Below are 26,057 nucleotides of genomic sequence, written 5' to 3'. Positions count from 1 at the left end.
CTGTCTGGCTGGCAGATGCAGTGCCTAGTCCCGAGCCTCCAGGACAACGCCAACATGAACGGGACGTCGGAGCAGGCCGACATCCTGCCGCCCAACTGCATGGTCAAGGACCGATGGAAAGTGGTGAGTCGGGAAACCTCCTCACCCTTTAGTAGCTTTCTCACAACTTGATTGTTTTTTAGATTATTATAGCTTTGTTTTTATTTCAAAATATTTTCTAATTGTGCATTAACTTGTTTTATGACTGAAACTAATACTGTGCTTTAATGTATTGTTTTTAATCTACATTTTTAAATAGTATCATTTTGTTTAATGTTGATTATTAATTTGTTAATTCAGGAGTTAAAGTCACTTTTGTATAAATGAAAGCTGAGCTTCTATTTGTTTCTGAAATAAAAGTTACATAATGCAGCTCTAGTTTCAGCCAATCACATCGCAGTGTGGAGCCTGCAGGCCGTTTGCACTTCACTGATCAATTTACTGTGTGTCACGGAACCACTGCTCGCACACACACACACACACACACACACACACACACACACACACACACACACAATCTAACCTACTATAAACCCACTTTGTCCCCATAATGTCAGTGTACAAACAGGTCCCTCAACATGAGTTATATCTAAATGCACAAACAAAATGAATGATGAACAGAGATAAGGAGAAGAGGAGGATGAGTGAAAAGACCATAGAAACAAAGGGATCAAAGGAGAAGAATAAAGACATGATAAAAACTCTGTCCTGCGTGTCTCAGCTGAAGAAGATCGGCGGCGGCGGCTTCGGGGAGATCTACGAGGCCTTGGACCTGCTGACGCGGGAGAACGTGGCGCTGAAGGTGGAGTCGGCCCAGCAGCCCAAGCAGGTGCTGAAGATGGAGGTGGCGGTGCTGAAGAAGCTGCAGGGTGAGGAGGAGGAGTCAACTCTACTGTACCACTCTGTACACAGACACAGACACACAACTATCTCTCTCATCAACAAATGAGTACACAACATCTGAAGTACTCCAGGGACATAAGAACAAAACATGTGAAGTACTCCAGTGACATTAGTACACAACATGTGAAGTACTCCAGTGACATAAGTACACAACATGTGAAGTACTCCAGTGACATTAGAACACAACATGTGAAGTACTCCAGGGACATAAGTACACAACATGTGAAGTACTCCAGTGACATTAGTACTCAACATGTGAAGTACTCCAGTGACATAAGTACACAACATGTGAAGTACTCCAGTGACATAAGAACACAACATGTGAAGTACTCCAGTGACATAAGAACACAACATGTGAAGTACTCCAGGGACATAAGAACACAACATGTGAAGTACTCCAGTGACATAAGAACACAACATGTGAAGTACTCCAGTGACAAAAGAACACAACATATGAAGTACTCCAGTGACAAAAGAACACAACATATGAAGTACTCCAGTGACATTTGTACACAACATATGAAGTACTCCAGTGACATTACTACACAACATGTGAAGTACTCCAGTGACATAAGAACACAACATATGAAGTACTCCAGTGACATTAGTACACAACATATGAAGTACTCCAGTGACATTAGTACACAACATATGAAGTACTCCAGTGACATAAGAACACAACATATGAAGTACTCCAGTGACATTAGTACTCAACATGTGAAGTACTCCAGTGACATTAGTACACAACATATGAAGTACTCCAGTGACATTAGTACACAACATATGAAGTACTCCAGTGACATTAGTACACAACATATGAAGTACTCCAGTGACATTAGTACACAACATATGAAGTACTCCAGTGACATTAGTACACAACATATGAAGTACTCCAGTGACATTAGTACACAACATATGAAGTACTCCAGTGACATTAGTACACAACATGTGAAGTACTCCAGTGACATTAGTACACAACATGTGAAGTACTCCAGTGACATTAGTACACAACATGTAGTAGATGTGAATGAACCTTTAATTCTTTTCTGTTTCTTCTTCAGGTAAAAACCACGTCTGTAAGTTTATTGGCTGCGGGAGAAACGACAAATTCAACTATGTGGTGATGCAGCTCCAGGTGAGTCCAGTGTGTGACGGAGGTGCCAGGGCCGGTTTCCAGCTTGTCCGTCCGTCTCATGCTTGTGAACACGATATCTCAGCCACGCCTGTGACCTCTCACTCACGTTTTGCCTTGTGACGTAATCAGGAACATCTCGAGGGGATTCTTTTAAATCTGGCTCCTATCTGCACTTGGACTCAAAGTGACGACAGCTAGTTTTGCTTCCACCTACAACCTGGACGAGTGTGTCTGTGTGTGAGCGTCCCTGTGTTTTCTGCCGCAGGGTCGTAACCTGGCCGACCTGCGGAGGAGCCAGCCCAGAGGAACCTTCACCATGAGCACCACCCTGCGGCTCGGGAAGCAGATCCTGGAGTCCATCGAGGCCATCCACTCAGTGGGCTTCCTGCACCGAGACATCAAACCGGTACGATGTTTCTTCCTGAGCGAAGAGTGCCGATAGACAGGAAGTTGATTTAAAGGATTTGACATCTGGGCTGCGAACGATGACCTCGTCAAACCAGCACATCAGCGTCAGTAATAAATTGATAAAATATGTTTTTGTGTTGTTTTTCTTCACAGTCAAACTTTGCGATGGGCCGGCTTCCCTCCACCTACAGGAAGTGCTACATGCTGGACTTCGGTCTGGCACGTCAGTACACCAACACCACCGGAGAGGTCCGACCGGTGAGAAACTTTATCCACACCGACAATAGGCCTCGTTCACCAACAGCTGTTTAGAAGAAACTTCTTCCTGAACCCAACTTACGCAGTTTTTACGAAGAGGGTCGTTACCAGTGTAGCTGCCTTTAAACAGTTAGTTTAATGCAACGTGGACTTGTAATAAATCCCTCTTTTTTGGTGAATCCTTAAAATGTCAAGCCACACCACGGTCACACAGTGCAACGTACATGTTAAAAATTCTCCTTTTACCCTCAATCATGAACTAAAGTTATCTCTCAACATTAATTGTCAAACATCTGTAAGTGTAATTTAGTTTCCAACACACTAAAGTTGTGTGAACGAACTCTTTAGCCCTGGGAAAGAAGATTTCGTCCTTGGTCAAACCATGGTCTTACACTGCCCTCTAGTGACTTAATATTGCAGGTGCAGGTCAATCGTCTTGATTTGACGCCACGCCACGGTCATACGGTATAACGAAAAGGAAAAATTTGAGTACGTTTAGATCTCCATCTTGTTGTGATGACACTAATCTAAATTTTAAGTTGATTTGATGAAAGCCTTACGACAAGTGTAAAAATTTGGAATATGGCCAAAATGGCCACTAAATCCAAAATGGCGGGCTTCCTGTTGCGTTTTTCATAATGCTCCGTGAGGGTTTTTTCTATGATTGGTCCCGAAACACCTTTGTCCCGATTTTGGTGAAAATCGGTTATCTGGAAACCAAGGGGCTGGGTTCCAGGTGGCGCTGTTGAGCCATTCTGCCACGCCCATTTCCAAATACCCTAGAATACGTACATTTTCACCACTTTCTAATTTACTGCAAAGATTAAACGATTTTTGAAGCCCTCAAAAAGCAAATTCTTTACGCTCAGAATAATCCTTATAATTTCAATAGGGCCTCCCACCGCTCGGTGCTCGAGTCCGAACTATAATAATCATTGATCAGAAATCTGAAAGATCCTGATGCTGAATTTTGCAGTTTTCTGGATGGAGAAGGCTTTTATTTTGAAAGGGTGTTAAACAGTGTCGTTGTTGGTCGTCAGGTCTGGTGGACTCTCTCTCTCTCTCTCTCTCTCTCTCTCTCTCTCTCTCTCTCTCTCTCTTTTCATTTCTATCATTCGTTTTCTATGTCTCTCTATCGTATTGAGCTATTTTTAGCTTCGTGATTACGTCAGCTGCTTCCACCGTCAAGCTCCTCATAGTCTTCCTCCTCTTCTTCTCCTCCTCTTTTTCTCTCCTCCCCACCTTCACCTCCTCCTCTCCTCTCCTCCTCCTCTTCCTCCTGCAGTGTTGTGTGGCGTCTGTTGCAGTGAGATGAATATTTGATGCTCTCACATGCGTCAGTGGGCGAGAGACCTTAGGCTCTCAATATATTCTCTCTCTCTCTCTCTCTCACTGTCCTCTCCTCCACCCATCCTCCATCATTGTTTCCCAGTGTCTCCGTCTCTCTCTCTCGCTCTCTTTCTCTCTTTCTCTCTTTCTCTCTTTCTCTTTATCTCTCTCTCTCTCTCTCTTTATCTCTGTGTCTCAACAGCTGAGTCAGCTTCAGGGGAGGATCGCCCTCTCTCTCGTTCTCTCTCTCTCGTTCTCTCTCTCTGTCTCTCTCTCTCGCTCTCTCTCTGGGTCTGTCTCTCTCTCTTAAAGCAGCCAGCCTGTCTCTCTCTCTCTCTCTCTCTCTCTCTCTCTCTCTCTCTTTCTCTCTCTCTCCCTCTCTCTCTCTCTCTCTCTCTCTCTCTCTCTCTCTCTCATATATCGAGAATATAGTCGTATTTTTACGAGAAAAAGTCATAATATTACAAAAGCAAAGTGACGGCGCTGCAGTAAATGCTGCGTTTCAATGAACTGGGAAAAACATTCTACTGATGTAGAGTTGTAAAGACATAGTCTCCTTTAACAGATTAGAGATTGGCCAGAGTGGGCGTGGCTGGAGGTGGAGTCATTTAGAGGACACAAACTCATGATGTGGTGCAGACGGGCCGGAGCCAAACTGCCTCCGCCACTTCCTGCTGGTCAGGAAGTCAATAATCCAGCTGAGGAGGGGGCGGAGCTTGGCTTGCAGGGTCAAGGTGATTGGTCCTGTGAGAGGATCAGATCTCTCTGAGACTCAGCTGATGAATAAATCATCTGGATGGAATAAATAGATCTGCTGCTTCCGTCTCTGCCTGAACCCAAACGTCAGCGAACACACGCCTGCACCTGAACTTCATGCTTCTGAGTGAAGGTTTCCCTCGTCGGTTCTTCAGAGTTTCTGCTGCATGACGCTCAGTCTGTGTCGACCACTGATCCGTCATCAGCTCTTTTATCTTTGATTTACGTTCTGTGAAGTTCCTGTTGCTTTGTTTTGAAATTTGTGTTTTTATTTTCATCCTTTACGTTTCAGTGTTGTGTGGTTTTTTTTGTGTTTCTTACAGTTTCCTTTGGACTTATGATTTTGACGTGCATGCCTCCCGTTTCTCCATCATCTCCATGGTTACCCAGGGATGTGAGTGGTTTCTATAGCAACAGACAGGACACAACTGCATCACCAGCCAAGTGTTTTATGATAAACAAATCCTTTTTCTAATATTTCTTCTTCACTGAGACATTCTAGTTTGGTCAAGATTAGTTTTTTTTGTCAAACGATTGTTGCTGTAATACTCATTTCAGCCACAAGAGGATGAGCTGCACCACTCTAGTCTTAATGGGACAAACAGGATTTATTATTCTTTTAAATAAATAAAAAATATGAACCAAAACAGCAAAGAAAAGCTGGTAAAATGTGTTTCATGGAGAAATCACATAGAAAGAAATACTGAACACTCTTAATCTGATTTAGCTCTTTAGACTCGGGTGGTGCTGCACCACTTCCTCTTGTGGTCAGAATGAAAACTACAACAACGCACTCCTGAAAAATAAAACTGGCACATAAAGATAAAAATCATCCCTGTGTCTGTGAAGGGGTCAAATAATATATACGACTTTATATATCTCACACAGACAAATCTATATTTACACAATCAGTATGTCGATTTATGATGTTTTTAAATGAGCTGCAGACGAGTGGAAATAAAAACCAAACTGACGGAGCTGCAAACGTTTTTAAAAGATCAATAAAGGACAGAAACACTTGAGGCAACTGGAGCGAGAGAAGAAGAGAACAAATGATTTTGTTATCACAAGAAATCATCTTAGTATTTAACATCCGTCTTTACTTTCTTTTTTATTTGTTTGGTGCCAGATTTGCCAGATTTTGTTTTGGGTAAATTGAAATCAGTTTTATTTTTATAATTATATGTGTTTAATTTGTTGAGCAGCAGGATGTTGCAATTTAAGACGAGTTACTGAGTTGAGATGAAGACGTTTGTCGATGTCTAACGTGTGTGTGGTTGTGTCCAGCCGAGGACGGTGGCCGGGTTCCGAGGGACGGTCCGCTACGCCTCCGTCAACGCTCATAAAAACAAGGTCAGTGACATATTCTGAAATATGTAGAAAATATGGATGTCCACTCCTCCCAGTGTGATGAGAAATGTTAATATCTAAACCTCAGTATTTTCAGATACAAACGTCATTTTTTTAAAGTGTTAATCATATTATATATTTATTTTATATTATTTTATATTATATGTTATTATAGCAACAAAGTATTTTCTTTAGACAAATCCCTGTTTGTTGCTGACAAGTGAAGTGAATGTTCTATCGAAGACTTTCACAAATATAATGAAGTGTTTTATCAATGTTTTAACATGAATATCTGACGCACTTTCATAATTATCGAATTATATAAATCATGAGCTTCCCTTAAACGTCTAAAATCAGAAGCTTCCGCCCGTCATCGACAGACTCTACATTTACCGTTGTGTGTTCCTCCAGGAAATGGGTCGCCATGACGATCTGTGGTCGTTGTTTTACATGTTGGTGGAGTTCGCTGTCGGACAGTTGCCATGGCGAAAGATCAAAGATAAGGTAACGGCTGCGCTAACAACAACAAAAGTATTAACAATATGAGACGAGTTGATTGTTATTTCGATGTAGATAAAACATCACAAACTGTGAATAGATCGGAGTCTGTGGCTGAGAGTGTTCTTCGTTCTCTTTGTTCCAGGAACAAGTTGGTCAGATCAAGGAGCGCTACGACCATCGGATGCTGCTCAAACACATGCCTTCAGAGTTCAACATCTTCCTGGACCATGTCCTGGCCCTGGACTACTTCACCAAACCGGACTACCAGGTACTCACTGTAGAACCATGTGCGCTCTGTCTGCGTCTTTACTTCAGGTTCACGAGTCTCTCTCTTCTTTCTGTCCAGCTGCTGATGTCGGTGTTCGAGAACAGCATGAAGGAGCGAATCATCACGGAGAACGAGCCCTTCGACTGGGAGAAGGGGGGGGGCGACGTCACGCTGTCGACCACGGCCACCAGCCAACCACAACAGAACACCCGACCCACCGCCGCCATGGTGGGGTAAGAACCAACCAACCAAACCACGGGACACGTTAGTGACGCCTGCAAAACCAGAGCTGAGCGTAATTATTCAGCATGATGTCCGACAGCGTTCGACTTCCTGTCGCTGCGTTGCCACTTCTCATGGATTGACCGAAATAAGACCCCAGACTATCAAAATAAGACCCTAGAGCAGGGGTGGGCAAACATTTTGACTCGCGGGCCACAATGGGTTCTAAATTTGACAGAGGGGCGGGGCCAGGAACTGATGGATGGAGTGTTTTTGTGAACTAATATAAATGACATGGAAAAATCTTTACATGAAAGGATTTGGCCTTTACCAAGTAGCAAAGCACTTATTTGCAAAAACATTTAACAAAAACTCGCCTTCAGAGAAAGGCTTGCTAGCCTTTGCTATTTTGAATGCCCCCAAAAAAACTTGCCTTGGTAGATGACTCTTTAATCGCAGTTTGTCTGTGAAAAAAAATGTTGCTGAGTCTGTAAATTAGTCGCCAACCTCTGAGCTGCAGCCGCCCGTTCTTGTGTTGACTGCTTGCTAGCGTAGTTAGCATGCTTCGTAGCAAAGTGACGGCTGATGTTGTACTCCATGAAAACTGCGACAGTTTCTCTGCATATCAGGCAAACAGCCTTCGATTGGACTTCAGTGAAAAAGTATTTTGTTGTCGACTCCGTGTTAAACACTCGACACTCATTGTCCACTTGATCCTCTCATTTTACAGAAGAGCTCACAGGGCAAAGGGAGAAAGTGAAGGGAGATCATGTGCCCTTTAGTTTAAAAAACGATTAAATTTTTTAAATTTTTTTTATTATTTGGACTAGTTCGGCGGGCCGGATTAAAAAGCCTGCGGGCCGTACTTTGCCCATGTCTGCCCTAGACTATCAAAATAAGACAAATTATTCTTAAACCCCTGTCGTCTCTCATCTGAGTCTGATTGAGTTAATCCTCTCGACCGTTTCTTGTGATGAGCAGAATAAATAAAACAGACGACACATTACAACACTTGTGTATTTGTGTCCCACAGAGCCATCGTGACCCCAGTTCCTGGTGATCTTCAGCGGGAGAACACCGACGATGTTCTGCAGGACGAACACCTCAGTGATCAGGAGAACGCCCCCCCGGCCCCACCCAGTCGAGCCCCTGGGGAGACGGGCGTCCAACACACCGGAGAGACGGGAGAAGCCTGGGAGGACACGGACTTCAACCGCAACCGACTCAGGATCAGCCTGAACAAGGTCTGAAGTGAACAGTGCTGCTTGTGAAGCTGAAAAACATGTTTGTGCTGGTGTAACCAGAAACTAGCAAAGGAATAGTCATGAATTATTTATTCATTATCTATTTTATTCCATCGTTTGATTCCTTCCATGATAAAAACTGAGTTGCCAAACAGTTTAAATTCATTTTTTTCTTTCTGTCATGCTGTGGATCTTCAGGGGGCTCAGGAGGAGGAGGTGGGTCGGGCCGTGTGTCCGGGGTCACCAGTTCGAGGCGGAGCCCCGGAGTCACCGACAGGTCAGGGTCGGTCTTTACGGTATCGCCGGGTCAACAGCCCTGAATCGGACCGGCTGTCTGCTGCCGAGGGTCGAGTGGACGGCTACGGACAGAGGTGACGTTAAACTGTTGAACAGCAGGGGTCACTGTCCTCACTGGCTTCAGTGAATTTAGAGTCACGATAGTTTCCACATGTCTGTCCGTGTGTCCTCCAGGTCTAGGATGGACATCCTCGGCTCCCCATCTCGTCACGTCTACTCCTCCCAACCTGCACAGATGCTGTCCATCGACCCCGGTTGCCGCGGGGATCGACAGGCCAGTGGTCGCCAGGAGATGTCGGTGGCGTCGGCGGACCAGGAGGCGCACAGCAACGCCTTCATCCGCTCTGTACCGCTGGCCGAGGAAGAGGACTTTGACAGTAAAGAGTGGGTGATCATCGACAAAGAGACGGAGTTACGAGACTTCCAACCAACCACATCGGGGACGACGGATGAGGAGCCGGAGGAGCTGCGTCCCTTAGAGGAGCAGGAGGAGCGGAGGAGGCTCCGGGCCGCAGGTAACAGACTCTGCATGCACCTGGACATGGACAGAAGCTAGGAGAAGGCTCGCCATCCACATGGTTCTGCTCCGAGACAAACGCAAATCCCTTAGAGTCACAAACCCAAATCACCAAACACTCAGTAGACGTAGTGATGATTGAAGGTCTGTTGCCAGCTCCTCCCTCTTTACACCTTGTTCTTCCCGCAGGAGGGGAACTGGTGGTTCGGCCAAAGACCCACACCCGGGAAAGCAGCCGAGGGATGCTAACGCTAACGGAGGAGGAGGCGTCGAGGAGGAGTGGTGGGAGCCCCGCCCAGTCGCCCTGTCACTCGCTGCCATCGGGACGCCCCCGTCGGAGAGAGTCGGATCCCACTGGACCTCAAAGACCGGTAAGAGAACCAGCCAACCAATCACAGGAGAGCTGAGCTCTCTGACGGCGTGTTGGTGGCAGATGAGCGGCGTGGAAGTCTTGTTTACAGTCGTGACTCTGACGACCAGCTGTCGATAACAGACGCGGTCGTACGAGTTGCTGTTCAGCAGCTACTGCTCCAGTCATCTGTCGTCAACATGCAGCTGGAAGGGATAGTTCACATCCAAATAATAAATCACTTATTATCTACTCACCACTATGATGGAGGGGGCGTGAAGTTTTTGAGTCTACAAAACACTTCGGGGGAAACAGTGTTGCAGCCAAGGCGACTCCATGCTGCCCCCTGGTGTCATCGCGTGTCCCAAAGCCCGGCGCTCAGATTCCACTGGAGACTGAGTCATTTACAGCCAGTTCTTAGTCTTAATGTCTCTGATCCTTTCCTCGGACGCGTGTTCACGTCTCGCCCAAGAGCACGGGCGTGTGGCTACGTCCGCTAGCTTTGTGTTGTTTTATTACTTCTGGAGAAGAGGTCGCCTTGGCTGCAACAAAGTTTAGCTCTGAGACTCTTTAGGTCACTCAAAGACTTCACTGCATCGGCATCGTGGTGAGAAGATGACGGGTGAATTTCATTTTTCAGTGAACTATCCCTTTAAAGGACAAATCCAGCGTGATCTGAGGTCCTGCCGATTTCCAGGTTTCTCTTCTTCCAGCTATATTGATCTTTCAGATACATTTGTACTGTGTCAAATGAAATAGTTTTTAAGTTGCAGGTAAAAATGTAGCTCCTGGTTCAGTCCTAAGACTCAAAGACAGATCAGGAGGTAAAAGCAGCTTCAGCTCCTCCTGCTGTTTACGTTCTTCATGTAGGTTTTGTTTAGTTCGTTAACGAAGGAGACGATGCTCATATTCTCATTTCCAAGCTTAAAATAATGAGTCAGTTCTGTGTTTGTTCAGGGGTAAGAGCTGTTGTAGCACTGAGCTAAATCATGATAAGGAATTACGTTAGATACTTTCTTATTGTTGAACTTTCATTGTGTATTTTACTTTAATTTCCTTCAAAAAATGTGGAAACGGTTTCTCTCATCAATTATATATTTTATATATATATATTATTGCATTACTAGGTAAAATGCCTTGAGATAATGTATAATGGGGTATGTTGCTATAAAAACATAATTTAAGTTCTCTGAAACTGGATTTTAATCAAGAAATATTAATCAAATAATGATGTAACAATGGTAAGAATCTGTCCTTTAGTGATCGTAAATTGTCTGCGTGGTCAGCAAGTCGTAAACACCACTTTTGATTTGCTGTTGAAGGTAATGATCTAAACTCCTGGGCTCATGCTGGATTGTCTTTTACCTTCCCGCTCTTATGTGAACGGTTTATCGAGTGAAATATTCACCACGAGACAAAGACCAAATCACCACGTTACTAGAACCAAATCTTTCCTAAAGATCTAGGAAATAATTTTGTCGTGCTCATCGAAAGGAGTCAACGTTAGCATTAGCATTAGCATAAGCATTTCAAGTTCATCAAACTTCATTTGTTAACTCCCAAACTTCTCCCGAGCTGAAAACAACACCAACGTTAACTCTTGTTTGGCTTCTAGTCTTATTACGTCTTTGCTTCCACTGAAGTTAGCATGCTAACCAGCGTCTCGTCACTCAACCAAAGTCTCAGGGGATCGGTAGTTGATGAAAATCACAGATCCTGATTCATCTTGAAATGTCAGGATCACAAACACTGATGAAGAAACTGTGAAGAAACGATACAGACTCTATTAGAACAGAAGCTAACACAACACTTTAGTATCCAGGGAGCTCTGGAGAGTTTGATTGAACTGAACCTGACCTGAGGTTCGGTTCAGTTGGTTCAACATGTAGCTGCTGATTTCTTTTGACCCTGGTGATATCAATGGTTTGATTTTTCCACGAATGCCTGTGACACATAAAAGCCTGCTGTTACCGTCCCGCTGTGTGGAAGGCGTGGCCATCTTTTCCTCGCCATTGGAACTGAGTGTTAATCTTTCTCCCATTTCTTTCTCCGGGGTTAAATTCTGAATGAGTGAATGTGAAACAGCTGCAGCTGCCGTGCTGTTGATGTCAGGATGTTGATGATGTTTCATCCTCTGTTGCTCTGCTGTGTTTTCTCTTGTTCACTGACACATGCGAGTGACTCACACACACACACACTCATACTGATCCTGTGGCTGCGTTAGATGTCTGTTCACGATGGTGAGACAATGTCAATTTATTACAAACACACCAGGTTAAAAAAAGAAGCCCAGTGTCCCAGGAACTAACCTTCACATTGGACTCATACGTCCTGTGCCAACGTTCACTCTTCACTAACCGTATCCAGTTGCCCACCCGTAACACGCTGGTTCCACAATGCAGATGCCATGTCCAGATATTGTCATAAGTTGATATTGAATGTCATCCAGAGTATTTCAGAATTGGCCGATACTGATGTTCTCAGGGTCGTAAAATCATTCTTTGGTTTCCCCTCGCGATGACACAGCAGCTTTTTGAATGAAAGCTGTGACGTGTGGGAACGGTTTTTCCGTGAGATTCTGTTGTGTTGGCAATTTCAGAATTGTTTAATTGTTTAAAGAACGTTTGCGAAAACACATTTAGGAATGTAGACGTGTCTCACTCAGTAATAAAAGCAGCTTCTCACTCAGTCCAGCAGAGGCTTACGAAAGACAGAGGGAAGGTTTCTGTGTAGGCGGGAAAGAAATGTGTTGTTCGTGAGGAAAGTAACACAAACTGTGTCCAGGTTCAGGCGCTGCGTGCTTTGAGGCGACTTCCATATTGTCTCTTTTTGAAAGCTCCCTTCGAACACGTCTGTGTCCTTCAGCTCCCAAGTTACGATGGATCCTCCTTCTCGGGGATCCTCCTTCTCGGGCTAACATGGCCCAGGATTCATTGAGTGTCAGAAACCAAGCTAACAAGCTATGATGGCGGCTCCGCTAGAGAACGTGCAGCAGCTCAAAGTAGCTTCAGATGCAACGGTAAGAGCGAGAGGAGCTGGTTGTGCAAACAGTAAATCGTCTGTCGGATCTTTCGTGGGCTGGGTCCTCTGAAGGACGCGGCCCTGAGAAAAGTCTCCTTCGTTAAGGTAGACAGAAGGCCGCTGCCCCTGGGGGGGGGAGGTGTGGTGCTGTTGCTACATAGCCAACGCTAACTAGCTTTAGCTGCTGTTGACCAATTTAGCCCAAAAGTTCAGCATCAACCTTCTGTCCTTTAACTGCCAACGTCTGCCTCCAGTGGTGGAAAGTAACGTCCGTGGATTCTTCAGCGGAGATTAGTTCGGAGAAACTCGTCAGTTTTTTGTCGCGTCCGTCGGAGGCGTCGGTTCAACCTGAAGGTCGTTTCTGAGGTCGTGGTTGGACACATTTCCTGCTCGCTGGTCGTTTCTCTTCGCTGAGACAGTTCTGTCTTTGGCTGCAGAGATTCCTTGTGATTTCTGCGACTTGTGTCTCTCACTGTTTGTCAAAGATAGTAACTCGTAAATCGCAGCTGGACTTTATCCAAACGAAGCCATGAATGTCTCTTTTTAAACAATGTGTTTACGTCAGGATTCAGTCCAAGTCCTAACATCTGTTTACTTTCATGATCCTGGAGAAAAGTTCAGGATTTGGAAACTGTCAAACGAAATGAGGTCGTACATTTTCCAGGTTTGGTTCAGGGTTGATGTCAGAGCCTCCTGCTGCTCGGCCACACACACAACAACAGTATTTGTGTCTTCCACCATATTTCATATCATAAAAAGAGCAAAGTGTCAGAAGCCAGTGTTTTCAGTCAAGGTCTCAGATGAAAGGAGAAACAAAGTGTTGTAAACTTTCAGGATTTCTCGTCCTCCTTCAACTAAATATGAAGAGTATGAAAAGAGAGTTTATGGAAACACTGATGGCGCTGAATATTTATATATAAATATAATATTTATATATAAATATAATATTTATATGTATTTGCTTTTACAGTTTAATCTACAAAAACAGACACAAAAAGAGTAATTTATGTTCTAAATGGTCCTGATAAACAGATGAACTAATAAAACTAATAAAACAGGAACAATCATGGAGAACCAAACCTGACACAGTAATAAAAAAGTATAAATGAAAATGTTTGATTGATCATTTAATGGACACTAAAAGAATAAAGTGTTGTATCACACCCACAACATCCTGATGAGTCCTCCCAGCAGTGGAGCTCAGTTTGTCCTGGTGGTGGCGCCAAAGGGAGAATCATGGAACTATTCTTAAATCTTATATCTCAACGATTCATCCTGAAGGGACCAGGAATTTAAATCAGGACATTTCATTACATTAGATGTTTTTCATTTTTTCTTGTGTGTGCTTGTGTATTTTATGTCCTGATGGTGGCGCTACAGACAAGGTCAGGGGCTGTGTTCACCAGAATCATTTAGGATCCAACCACTGGGGAGTCTGACTATGCACAGCAGGTTTCAGGGAACATTAATGTGGAATTATTGAATTTCACATTTGTTTTCACATTATGTTTAAATCTTAGGATTTGCAATAATTTTCCTTGAGCAGTGATTTATTTTCTTTATCCATTTATGCTTTTTGGTTGAATTATACATTTATGTGACCATTTTGATTTCTTCATGCACTCATATATGTATTCACTAATAAGTCAGGTTTGGTCCTCCATACAGGCTGGATGTTACTCCTCTGATATGTGAGGTCACACGTGTGCACGCGTCCGCTAAACGATTCCGAAGCGGCGAGCGCTGCTTTCACTCGATTTGATTTTTGCGTGGCGTCGCCAGTAGATTCAGAGCGAGCTCTCCTCCACCGCCAACCACCGAGGACTGCCATTCTCTTTTTTTACTCCTCTCCAAGTCCCCCCCCCCCCTCCTCCTCTCTCCCTCCACATAACTACTGACGCCTTTGCCCCCAACCTATCGCTTTAAAAGTACACAGTATGTCGAGTTTGACTCACCTGAGGAGACACAGAAAAGAGCGAGGGTGCCATTGGGACAACACGAGAAGAAATAAAGTGATGTTTCGGGGTAAGCACAGTTTAGGAATAGTCCTTTACCTCTGTTCTCTCACTCACTTTCTGTTCCTCCTCTTCCTTTTCCTTCTGTTCAGACAATCTCCTCCCTGGTTTTCCTCCGTTGTGTGTCTGTGTTTTGTGTGCTTGATGAGTCCATCTCTCTTTTGTGTTCCCTGTTTCTTTAGTTGTTTTTTTTTTGCATCTCCAGTGGTAATGAATCATTTATTCCTTCAGAAATCCAACAGCTCAAAGTTGTGCAGCCTCAGACTGTTGTAGACTCAGACTGTAGATTCCCTTTGTGCTCGTGCTGGTGACTTTGTCCTTTTAAAGTGATTCTTTGTGGGGGAAATATTTTCATCACTATTTGTGCAGCTAGTCTGACCAACGCCACACAGCTAACAGCTCAACTGTTTACTTTTTCATAGCTTGTGAGTAGCATCTTGTAGCTCTGACTGTAGTTTACACCAACACTCCCTCAGCTTCTCTCCCAGGCCCCTCCCCTCATGACCTTTGACCAATCAGCTGCAGGCTTTAGATGTGTGAGAGCATCAATTGGCTCTCTCCTTTCTAACGTCTGGTCAGGGGAGGGAGACGAGGGCAGGAAGTCAAATCAGAGTGTTGGGATGTAGCCATAGAAAAACATAGCATTTCATTTATATTACAACGTGTCTGTTTACCTTTATTAACCTCCCCCCCCCCCCCCCTCTCTGATTGGTCTGTTTGCAGTTGGATGATGACAGACACCAACCACGGCCCAATCAGCTGAGGAGGCTGGCCTCCTACGTCTTCTCCTCCTCCACCCTGGAGACGGAGCAGTATCCCCACGGTGGAGGCAGCTTCATTCAGAGGAGCCGCTCGGCCGAGAGTAGCCCCGCCCACATCACCGCCACCACGGCCTCGGCCCGGCGGCGGCACGCGGGCACTCTGCCGGCGCCCGGCAGCCCGCGGAGCAGACACTCTGTCCTGAACGTGTCCAGGACGCAGCTGCAGCAGATGTTAGCGAAGCTCATGAACAAGAACAGCAGCTGAGACGCCTGAGAGACTCAAGAGTACACATACATGTGAAATACACACACACACACACACACACAAACACACACACACACACACACACACACACACACACAAACACACACACACATAGACATATGCAGGGTTGGCCAAACCATTTTTGTGGCCTCGGGCAGAATTAGTCCCCATTGCCCCCCACTGCACCCTGGTGCCCCTAGATGCAAACTGTACTTAACTGATTATTGATTTATTTAATAGTCGATAGATAAATATGTATATATAATATATAATATATTAATACATTAAATATAATAATATATATACAAAAATATATACAAAAATTGTAGATAATTAAAGAAAAATTATAGATACAAAACTGTTTACAAATGCCCTTCACAGAGTCCAGAGTTACATTTTTAATTAAAACCAGTCAATTAAATTTTGGTTTTGAGCCCCTGGTGGTTTAGTTTCCTTCAGACCGGCTCTGCATATACAAACTTTAGACTGTAAATAAAGATGAATGACTGTAAATCAAGGTGGACGACACGTCTCCACTACATCACACAATCAGTGTCAATCATCACGTCTCAGCTTGTTTCATATCATCAAATAACTGATTGAAAACAAACTGATCAGAAACATCAGAGAGAGAAGAACGAGCTGAAACGACAGAAACATCTTTGACAAACATTTATTTAACAGTTTAGTCCATGTCCCATCTGTTAACACGGAGGAGGGTGCTTTATGAATTACACTGCAGCCAGCCACCAGGGGGCGATAGACACACTTTGGCTTCACTTTTCAACGAGCCGTCATGTCGTCCATCGTTATTTACAGTTACACAAAGGCATACATGAATATGCACATGTATGAAACAGCACACTGAGAGACGGACGATAACCGCACACGCTACTACAACACACCAAGCCATAACACACACACACACTCACACACTCACACACACACACATTCACGTAGCTCTACCACCGACCTTTCAAGCAGAGGAACTGAAGAAGAGGAGGAAAGTGCTGACTACAGGAAATGTTTTCCATGCAATAAACTCTAACTCTCTGCGAACCTGATTTGCACACGCCACAGATCTGGAGCCTGGTGGGAGAAACGTTTCCTTCTTGTTTCTGTGAAGAAGACGAGCTGCTGACAGACTGTTAAGCTTTACAGAGTTTGTGCATTTTATTCATTTTTAAAACGCTTTTCCTGCTGAAACGAAGGAGTGATTGTCGAGGAATGCAGGCCGTCCCGACGATCGAGTTTTTGCACCGAGACTTTGGAGTCGTCGTCTTTTTGGAGCCTTGGCGTCTCCCTCGTCCCGCTCGTCCCGTCCAGCGAGCAACACACTGACACCGCTTCACGCCACGCCTCCACGCCACGTCTCCACGCCACGTCTCCACCGACCCAAACGCCATGTTTCATTAAATGTTGTGTGTGAAGAGAAGAGTGTGAGTTTCCTCTGTGAACAGGTTGAAGCTGTGAAAGCGGATCATTGGCTCGGATCTCAGTATGTCGGAGTGTAAATGTTAAACATCACAAAAGATCAACACAAAAACAAAAACAGCAACGCTTTAAAAAAAAAAAAAAAGGAAAAAAAAAGAAATAAGCTTTTCATAAAATAAAAAATAAAACCCCCTAACAAAACATTTTACTAAATAAATTCACAAGCCAAAAAATGACAATAACTAATTAAATCACAAAACTCATTTTATATAAATGTTTCAATATAACTTCCAAAAACATCTTGACTGGACAGAAATATAAACTATACAACATTCAATCCAAGGAAGAAACTACGTCCGACAAAGGTTTTGCTTATTTTGCAGCAAAAAGTTAATTTTCCTTTGAGTTTATTTACCATGTTTAGTTTTGCACATGAGGAGGTTCACAGCTCTTTGCATCTAACTCGCCCTGCGTCTGTTCAGTGAATTCATTTGTTGAATTTATATGAATTTTTACGATTGTAGGGGATTGTAAAAGGTGGCAGAGCTCTGATTGTGTCGGGAGGGGGGGGGGGGCGCCTGTTGTGTGTTGTTGTTAGTTTTAAAAAGTTAGTTTGTCGTGTGATTGTTGCATCTCTGGTTCTATTCTTTTGATCCTTTATCTGGAGATTATGGCTTATTTGTATTCGTCACCTTTAGATGATGGTTATCAGTCGCTCCATCACTTTGGTCCAGACTGAAATATCTCACCATCGTCTTTAAATTTAATTCCGATGTTCATGCTCCTCAGAGGATGAATCCTACTGACTGAAGTGAGCTTTGTTCTTTCTTCTAGCGCCACCAAGTGGTTCCCATTAGTAGTTGAAAAGACATGTCATGTAGCACAGGTGTTTCCTCATAACCTTGAGGCTCATCTGAGTTTTTATTTGGTTCCATCTTCAGGTCAACATTTTAATTTGTGAATACAGTTTTTTGACCAATTACATCTGGAATTCAGCTGTTTACAGCGTTTTAGCATGTTAGCATCGTCTTTGTTATGATGCATACGGCTTCAGACTCTGTTCCTTGATCCTGAGATCCTGAATCAGCATTAAATTATCAGGTTCTTTGAAGATATATTAAAACCTTTAGTATTGATCCTCATCATAACAAGCTTCTCGTCTCTTTGAGTCGTTTCAACCTGGAGACAAAAAGGAATCCGACACATCGTCCTCCCCGTCGAGGCACTTCATTGTCTTAACGTAATAATAAGGATTAAGTCATAATCTCAAGATAACAAGCTCAAAAAAACTTTCAGAAACCATAGTCAGTCGAAGCTACAGCAGGTTGTCATGGAGATGGTTGTCATGGAGAGAAGTCTTTGCTGTGGAGTCATCCAGGTCGATCCTGAGACTGGTTTCAAGTTGTGTGTTTGTTGGTGGAGATTCTGAAAAGTAAGCATTGAAGCTTCTTGCCTTAAAGGTCCATCAGATTGTAGGTTCCTGTTGTTCCTAAACCTGGTTCTCTGCTGACCTCGGTGGAACGATGAGTCATCGAGTGTGACCTGATCCAACCTGAGCTTCGTCGTGTTTTGCATTTTCCCGCTCCTGACTTGTTGACATGTTTTCAGATCGAAGTCTGATTTCCATCGTGCTTCCTCGTCCATCATGATTTTCTGACCGCTGGACTTTTACTGTTGCACTTTATCCCTGCGTCTCCCTGAGAGGATTAGTCTGATTGAAAACACAGATGCAATAAGTGAAATGTAGGATGTGTTAGCAAAAACTGACAAGTGAATTTAGATGTTTTTTTCCCAACATTTTCAAATCACATCAGTTTTTCGATTTGATTCAGTCTTGGCAGCCTTTGGTTCCAGGTCAAGTTTTGCCTAGTTCTTGTGAGTTCATACTACGAGTCTGACCTGCGACAGGGAGTCTTTCACCTCGTCCTGTGCTCCCATTGGCTGGAGCCGGCTGCAGGTGTCGCAGATTTCTAGCAGGTTGGAAAATCTGCTCAGAGTCTGCGATGTTGTTCTTTGCAGAGCCGACTCACGCGATGAACGTCTGCCGATCGGGTGGCTTCTGTCTGCGCCTTTTGAAGTGAGAAACACTGGAGACACAAGGCTTGACTCATGTCTGCTCCGCTCTAATTGGCTGCAGTTGAAATCTAGTAGAAGGTGGTAACTTGACAGTGAGCGATTGACTGATCAAATGCTGATTTGGTTCCGATCTGCGGCTTTTATCTGAGAGTGTCAGCTCTGCATCATGAACCACGCAGATCGATTTCTGAACCTAGAGCCTTCATACTCCACGCAGCCAGGGGCTGTTTCATTGTTGTGTTTATTTCAGTGACGTTTGTTGGTTTGAGTAAAAGTGTGTTACCATGTCCACGAAGTTTCCCGGTAGTTACGGTATAAGAAAAAAATCATGAGTAAACACCATGAAATCTGCAGTTGTGGGTGAAGGTTCAGAGACGGAGGCTGTGAAATAAAAAGAGCCTTATGGATTTCGAAGGGCCCGCTCTCTATTGTTAATGTCAGTGTAGTTTCTATGCAATTTTTGATTGACACATTGACTCATCAGTTCTTTTGGAAACAAATGTCTTTAAACAAAATGAAAAGAAAATAACAGTCATCAAAACAAACAGCAGCAAATGATTTGATTTGATATTTAATCAAGAAGTTTGAGATCTGCGATGTGTCATTGTCCCGCGGCGAAAAGATCTTCACACATTGTCCGTTTTCATTATGACACTCGCTGTCAAATTCCCAGCAAGTTCAATAACAGGACTGATACAGAAACAAAATCCAAACCAGTGCTCGTTCCAGCAGATGGAGGTTTTCATTAAACACATGTCTGTGGTTGGTTCTTCACGATGTTACGACAACAACATGGTGACGTCTGAGTGTTGAGTAGTTTTATATTTGAACCAAAGCAGCTGTTCTTTTGGTTTGTTGCTTTAAATGTCATTCAAACGACCTTCGATTCAGAGTCCAAGCTGTGTCTCCTCCACATTCTCAATGTTTTTCCCAAATCTCGCCACACGAGACCTGCTAGGACGGCCATTTTGTGCAATGGAAGCAAATCTCTTGCTTCCTAAAAGTGTAAAAGGGCTACATTAATTAAATATGCACCACCTGCGTTTCATTAAGCTTCTACCTACGGCGTTAGCGTTAGCTTAGCCTGAGCAGGACATGTGTGTCAGTGCTGAGGCTCATTACGGCTCCAGTTTGTTTTCTTGCTGCTTCACGCTGACTTCAGGACAACCTGCCTGTTTTTTTATATGTATCATAGCGTTTAGAGTACAACCACTTAGAGAATGTAAGACGTGTGCTAGCTGCTAACTCTGAACTTTGTTTTGCACGCCTGCAAAATAATTCACCTACCGTACAAGATTGTCACTGATACGTGTTTTGTCCTGTGTCCACGTGAACGCAGCGCCACCTTCAGTTAGAAACAGGCTATGGAATTCTCTGTGCTTATTGTGCGGAGGAAACAAACAAACATCTGCAGCATCAATGACAGCGTGTCGCACCCAAAGACTGTTTGCCGACTGTCGCCACTCTTTGCATGAGATCTACTGTTAGTACGACGCACCTCTGACTGTAATATGACTAAAAACACCACTGTACTGTAATGACAACAAAAACAGTGAACATGCACCTCTGACTGAAAGACGTCTGTGATGTTTCTCTGTAAATAATTCGCCCTGCTACGAGAGGGGATACTCACGGATCAGAGCTGTCGAGTCCGGCGCTGACCGGCAGCAGGAGCCGTTTTTTAACCCTGATCACAGAATCCATAATTCACCATCACCTCTTTTATTCTGCTGATGTGACATTTTACAGTGTTTTGTGTCTGCATCATTTTGCTGTTAAAAGATTTTCTAAGCGTCAGTTGAGCCGACAACTCATGGCGAATGGGATATTTACTTTTAAAACAAATCTTATTTTGGCTGTTTTTGACATAACTCCCATCGACCATCTTCAAATTATAGCTTCATAGCAAAGAGGCCAACAGAACTGATGTGAGCATGAGGGGAAAATCAAACTGTCCACTGTGAATATTCAGCAAATTCATGCTGGATCAAAGCAGGTTCACAGATCCACTTCAACTTTATTCACTCATCATGGTTTGTAGGAATTATGGACCCGACAACATTAATAAGATCCGGTGCTTCAAACCTTTACATGTGAAGTGCAAGACGCTAAATTCTTATAAGGCCGACAGCACGCTCCGAACCAATGTGCTGTCAGAGGCGTGTTAGGCTTCTGCTGCTGTGAGCATGTTTGTTTAGTGACTCTAGGATTCATTTCATGAAATTTCCAAAATTTGCATATCGACTGAAACACTGCACTTGTGAACAGGCTCTTTTTTGGCTGAAAGAAAACATTAAATTTAAATTAGTTTGGAGCGTCGTGTGAGTCAAACCTTCAAATCGTGTTCTTCAACCCAAAATATACTGAATATGTTCGATTGATTTAAACTTGATTAACTTGCAAATTGTAAAGCGTGAAAATCTCATTGAATTGTTGATTAGAAATTCCTTATATGAAGAAATGTGATATTTAAATACAGTGCTGTGGTCAAACCAGAAATTAGGAAAATGTTCTTAACCCATGAAAAAAACGACAGAAATTATGATTCCATTTCATCAACGATACTGTGAATTTGAAGCTTTTCTGTTTTTATAGTTTCCTTTGCTCTTCAGTCAGTGAGTGTGGATTTACCAGAAACTGTTGAAAATGGTTTAACACAGAACATTTATACCTCATGAATCACGCAGTTGAATTATATTAATATAACAAAAAACTATGCTCCTTCCACCACATATTTAATTGCATATTTGATATGTTAGCGCTGAATTCTATGAATAACAGGGTGATATTGTACAGATAAGGTTCAGACACTGTGTCTTTAGAGATGAACACGTGTCCATGTTAGCTGTGTTTCGACTGAACGCCACATTCACTACTTTATTGATCCGTCTAAACTGTCACATGAAATCCCTCGTGTCTCAGAGGAACATTCAGACGTAGGAAACCCTTTTTTTAGGAGATGAGGATCAGTTTCATGTCTGTGTCACTTATCGGCAAAGTTTCGCTTCATGTAGCACAAAGACTGAAGCAGCGGGAAATTTGTAACTCATCTTGTACCTTTACACAATTCTGATTATCATTGAAACAGCCGGTTTAGTTGATTAGCTTTAATTAAGCTAGGCTACTGTCCGCCAAGGTCGACAGAGAGGAGAAGGTACAATACGTTTTCTACTTCTACATCTATTCTAAATTATGTAATATACAATTTGCTCAAAAGTGTATTTGTTTAGTCTTTTAACACAGCCACGTTTCCCCCTGCTCCCAGTCTTAGTTTGTGCTAAGCTAGGCACATCTCGGACCTATGGCTGTTCTAGTTAAAACTCTCTCATCCGACCACAAAAACAAGAATTCCATAAAAGGTCTGAATGTTCCTTCAAAGTGTTTGCAATAAAAGCAGGGTGTCTGTAGATGAGGCAAAGATCGAACAGTGTTAGCTCAGTGTGATGATCCGTGAGTGTCTTTCACGTGTATGATACATGTAAGCGTTTCTTTTCTATCACATTATGATTGTACAGATCTGCTTGTATAATTTAAAGCATGTGTTTTAAACCTTTTGTAAATCCAACTGATAACTGTGTACATATACAGAAATGTAGAAAGTCAATAGGTTTGCAGTTAATCTCTAATAGCATGATAATTAGCGGGGTTTAGTCTGTACAGGCTCTATGTTAAATCTTTATGAAGGAAAACACTTGAAATACACCTGATATCAGACTGTGTGCTGTCTAATGATAAACTCTGCAAAGCATTTTTTTTGTGCCTTTTATATCAATGTATGTAATCTAGACAATCTTGAAAAGCTTGTGTACAACCAAAATGACATTAAAATGGTTTTGGGGGCAAATACATCAGTTGCTGTGGTCTTTCTACGAGGGGCCACACTGACCTTTCCTTCTTCTTCACTCTTCGTTTTTCTCATAACGTAATAACAATGATGTTTTTTAATAACGTGATACAAGTAGAAGGGAGTAAGTGAACAACAAAAAAATGCGGAAAGACACATTCCTTGATTTTTGTATAATGTCGATGTAGCATCAGCAGGACTGATGTGATGAGATATGGACACAATCCAGGAGGAGCTCCACCTCTCATATGGTTTGATTGGTCGTCCACGTTGAAGCTGCTTTGTGACATCAGTGAACTCCTAACATCATGTTTCTGTTCCATGTTGTGTTGTTCTGAGTCTTTCGCAGGGTAACTAAATGATTGTTAACTTGTTTCCAGGTGTTATCACCCACGGAGCAGAGCATCCCGTTGCCGCCCTCCCCCGACTACAGGACAAAGGGCCAGAGCGACGAGAAGGAGCATTTCCACATCCTTCCTCAGCTCCAGGCCAAGAGGGCGGACTTCCTCGCAGTGATGCTCACTGGTACGTTGCCTCAGCGCAGGAGCTTTGCCACGCCAGATGAAGAAGAAGTCCCGGAACCTCCAGGGCCAAAGGATGACGATGTCACAAAGAGTGAGTCCAACAGCGAGGCCAGTCAGAAAAGCACGGAACGTAGCCAGGAAGCTGCGGCCTCCACGCTCATGGCCGAGGACCAGAGGGTCCAGCGGGAGCACGCCTCAGCTGCTGATGCAGACCCTGACTTGGAGGACGCATCCAAAACTCTTGTCCTCTTCTCTCCTGGAGACCCTCGCAAGTCTCCCTCAGGTGATGATCATTTGCTGGAGGCTGAGCTGGCCACACCTTGTACCCTCAATTCCCGTAATGACCGCCTCCTGGTCGGCGAGGCAATTCAGCCCGAACCTTCGGAAACTGGGCGCTTGTCCCCAGCTCTCAGGTCAGACTTGAGGCCGTCCACTCCCATCGCTCCTGCATCACCGCCCTTCACCAAAGTTGAGCGAACTTTCATCCATATTGCAGAGACGTCCCACCTCAACATCATGTCTTCCAACGGCCACTCTGCCAAGGAGAGTGACCGTGAAGTCTTAGCCATCATGAAGGACTCAACTGTAGAGGATTACTCTCGTGAGCAGGGGGGGGCCTCAGTGACAGAAGAGTCTCCAGAGGTGCCAGACCAAACTGCACCAGTTGACAAACACTCCAAAACTGAGAGTGGTGTGTCACCTGTCCAGGTCCAGTCTTTGGAGCCTGTCCCAGAAGCAATGTCTCCAGCTCATGAATATAAAGATCTGTCACAGGAACCGAAGAAACAGCCGTCCCCCAGTGAAGAAGCTGCCAAGCCTCAGACAACAGCATCAGAACTACCGACATCCATTAAGCCCAGAATCCGCAGCCTAATCCCAGTTCTGATATCTGAAGAGGATTCAGGCTCAGAAAAGTCCTCCTCCCTCTCGGCTCGGGCTCGGCTCAAGCAGCGGGCCAGGCAGCTGGACTTGGCCCGTATGCTGGTCCAGAAACAACAGGGTCGCTGGATAAGGGGGAGGATGCTGTCCGGGACGTCATCATCGATGTCCTCTGGGGACGATGAGCGTCAGAGGGCCTCTGAAACTCTGTCCACCACAGGCTCAGAGGAGGACATGCACACCTCGGACGAATCCAAGAGAAGCTTGCGTCTTAAACCAACTGACGAGAAAGGTTCCAAGGAGACCAGGAGCAGGATCCCCAGGCCTGTCACCCCCATAAAGAGGCCTTCGGGGGGGCTTGCTGCTCCTTCTCCTTCCCCTCTCTCCTTGCCAGAGTCCAGCACTAAAGGAGCACCATCCTTTGCTAATGGGTATGATTCTGTTGCTCCCTTTTTGAGTTTTAAAAATTCTCATTTTGAATTTTGCAATTTAACACCTCTGATTTTTTCTTCTGTCCACAGGAATCGGAAAATTGGTCTCAGCACTCTTAGCAGCCAACGGAAATCCAAACCTGTCTCAGCCAGGTCCTCGTCCTCATGTCCTCGCCCCTCTGCCCCCCCGGCCCTGCCCGGTAGCCCTCGAATGCCCCTGCGAGTCCTGTTTGGAACCCGACGCAGCCTTAGCTCCACCCACTGCAGGACGGACAGCCCCTCTCCTCAGAGAGTATGTCCGTCCAGGCAGCCGCTCTCAGTCCGAGCCCCAACTGTCCCCGTGCTACCGCCCAGGACTACAACCACCATGCGGCGCAGCGCCTCACAGGAAGCCACTGGCCAGTCCTCCTCTGGCATCATGTCCACCAGGACCCGGCCCAAACCAGCTGGTACGACAAAGGGGAAACCGGTTGCCAGGGAGAAGGTGGCGCCCGCTAGATAATACAAAGAGACTCATCACTGAGACACGTTTATGTTTAATCAGTCTTCGGACAAGCAACGCCTCAAAGGTTCTCACTTGATTCCATATTAGACCCTGCTGTTACAATGACCTCCTTCAACTCATTTAATATGTATGAACCTCTTATTATTTTCCACGGACAGCTTACCCAAACTATCTTCATGGGCTTCCAGTAATTTTCACTGACTGTGGTACAGGAGCGTTGCTGCCATGGTGCTATGGATATGTCCCTGGCCAATCCCTGCTCTACGCTAGCTGGTTCCGGGAGGTGAGAATCTTGGTCTCCAACAAGCTAAGTTTCAGAAACTCTCATCTTACACTGTACTCCCAGCTTGTCCACAGCTATACTACTCTTCAACTGACAATACCCTGCTTGGTTCACATTGCATGGTGAAGTATATCACATATACATTGACTCTGTAGAAGGAAAACGCAAAATCTGTACCTTTACATTATTTGATCAAGTTCCCCCCTTCCTATTGGCCAAAAAAAGATCAAATTGAACTGGTTTGAAGGCCCAAACTATGATAATATCGTAAGAGATTCCTTAATATATCCTGTGTCAATTATAGTCTTGGATAAAGAGAAGAGTTGGATGTGAACACAAAATAATTTGCTCGGCTGCTAGCCTCATGGTGTGACGATGGGCATGCTTTAATCAATCTATTTTCTGGGTGTTTTTATTTTGTTTATGCTTTGAATTGTACAGTA

General features: G+C 44.2%; 1 protein-coding gene across 1 annotated transcript; it reads left to right on the top strand.

Annotated features, from left to right (window-relative positions):
• ttbk1a (tau tubulin kinase 1a) lies at positions 1–25,328 on the top strand. Its single transcript, XM_061095621.1, has 15 exons — positions 1–123; positions 761–908; positions 2,004–2,077; positions 2,343–2,483; positions 2,639–2,743; positions 6,116–6,181; positions 6,590–6,682; positions 6,822–6,947; positions 7,026–7,180; positions 8,203–8,413; positions 8,612–8,784; positions 8,885–9,225; positions 9,417–9,598; positions 23,373–24,826; positions 24,917–25,328. Exons 1-15 carry the CDS (start codon positions 16–18, stop codon positions 25,326–25,328), a joined length of 3,789 nt encoding a protein of 1,262 aa, XP_060951604.1. The 5' UTR covers positions 1–15.
• The last annotated feature ends 729 nt before the right edge of the window (positions 25,329–26,057 follow it).

This window comes from Limanda limanda, chromosome 2, assembly GCF_963576545.1.
Source record: "Limanda limanda chromosome 2, fLimLim1.1, whole genome shotgun sequence".
NCBI lineage: Eukaryota > Metazoa > Chordata > Actinopteri > Pleuronectiformes > Pleuronectidae > Limanda > Limanda limanda.
This window is presented reverse-complemented; position numbering and strand designations above follow the sequence as displayed.

Bases quoted from the DNA above. Each gene is read 5' to 3' on its own strand.
- ttbk1a (XM_061095621.1), top strand. From the start codon at position 16: ATGCAGTGCCTAGTCCCGAGCCTCCAGGACAACGCCAACATGAACGGG. The intron at 2,078-2,342 runs GTGAGTCCAGTG...TTTCTGCCGCAG, and splicing joins ATGTGGTGATGCAGCTCCAG to GGTCGTAACCTGGCCGACCT. The intron at 8,414-8,611 runs GTCTGAAGTGAA...GTGGATCTTCAG, and splicing joins TCAGGATCAGCCTGAACAAG to GGGGCTCAGGAGGAGGAGGT.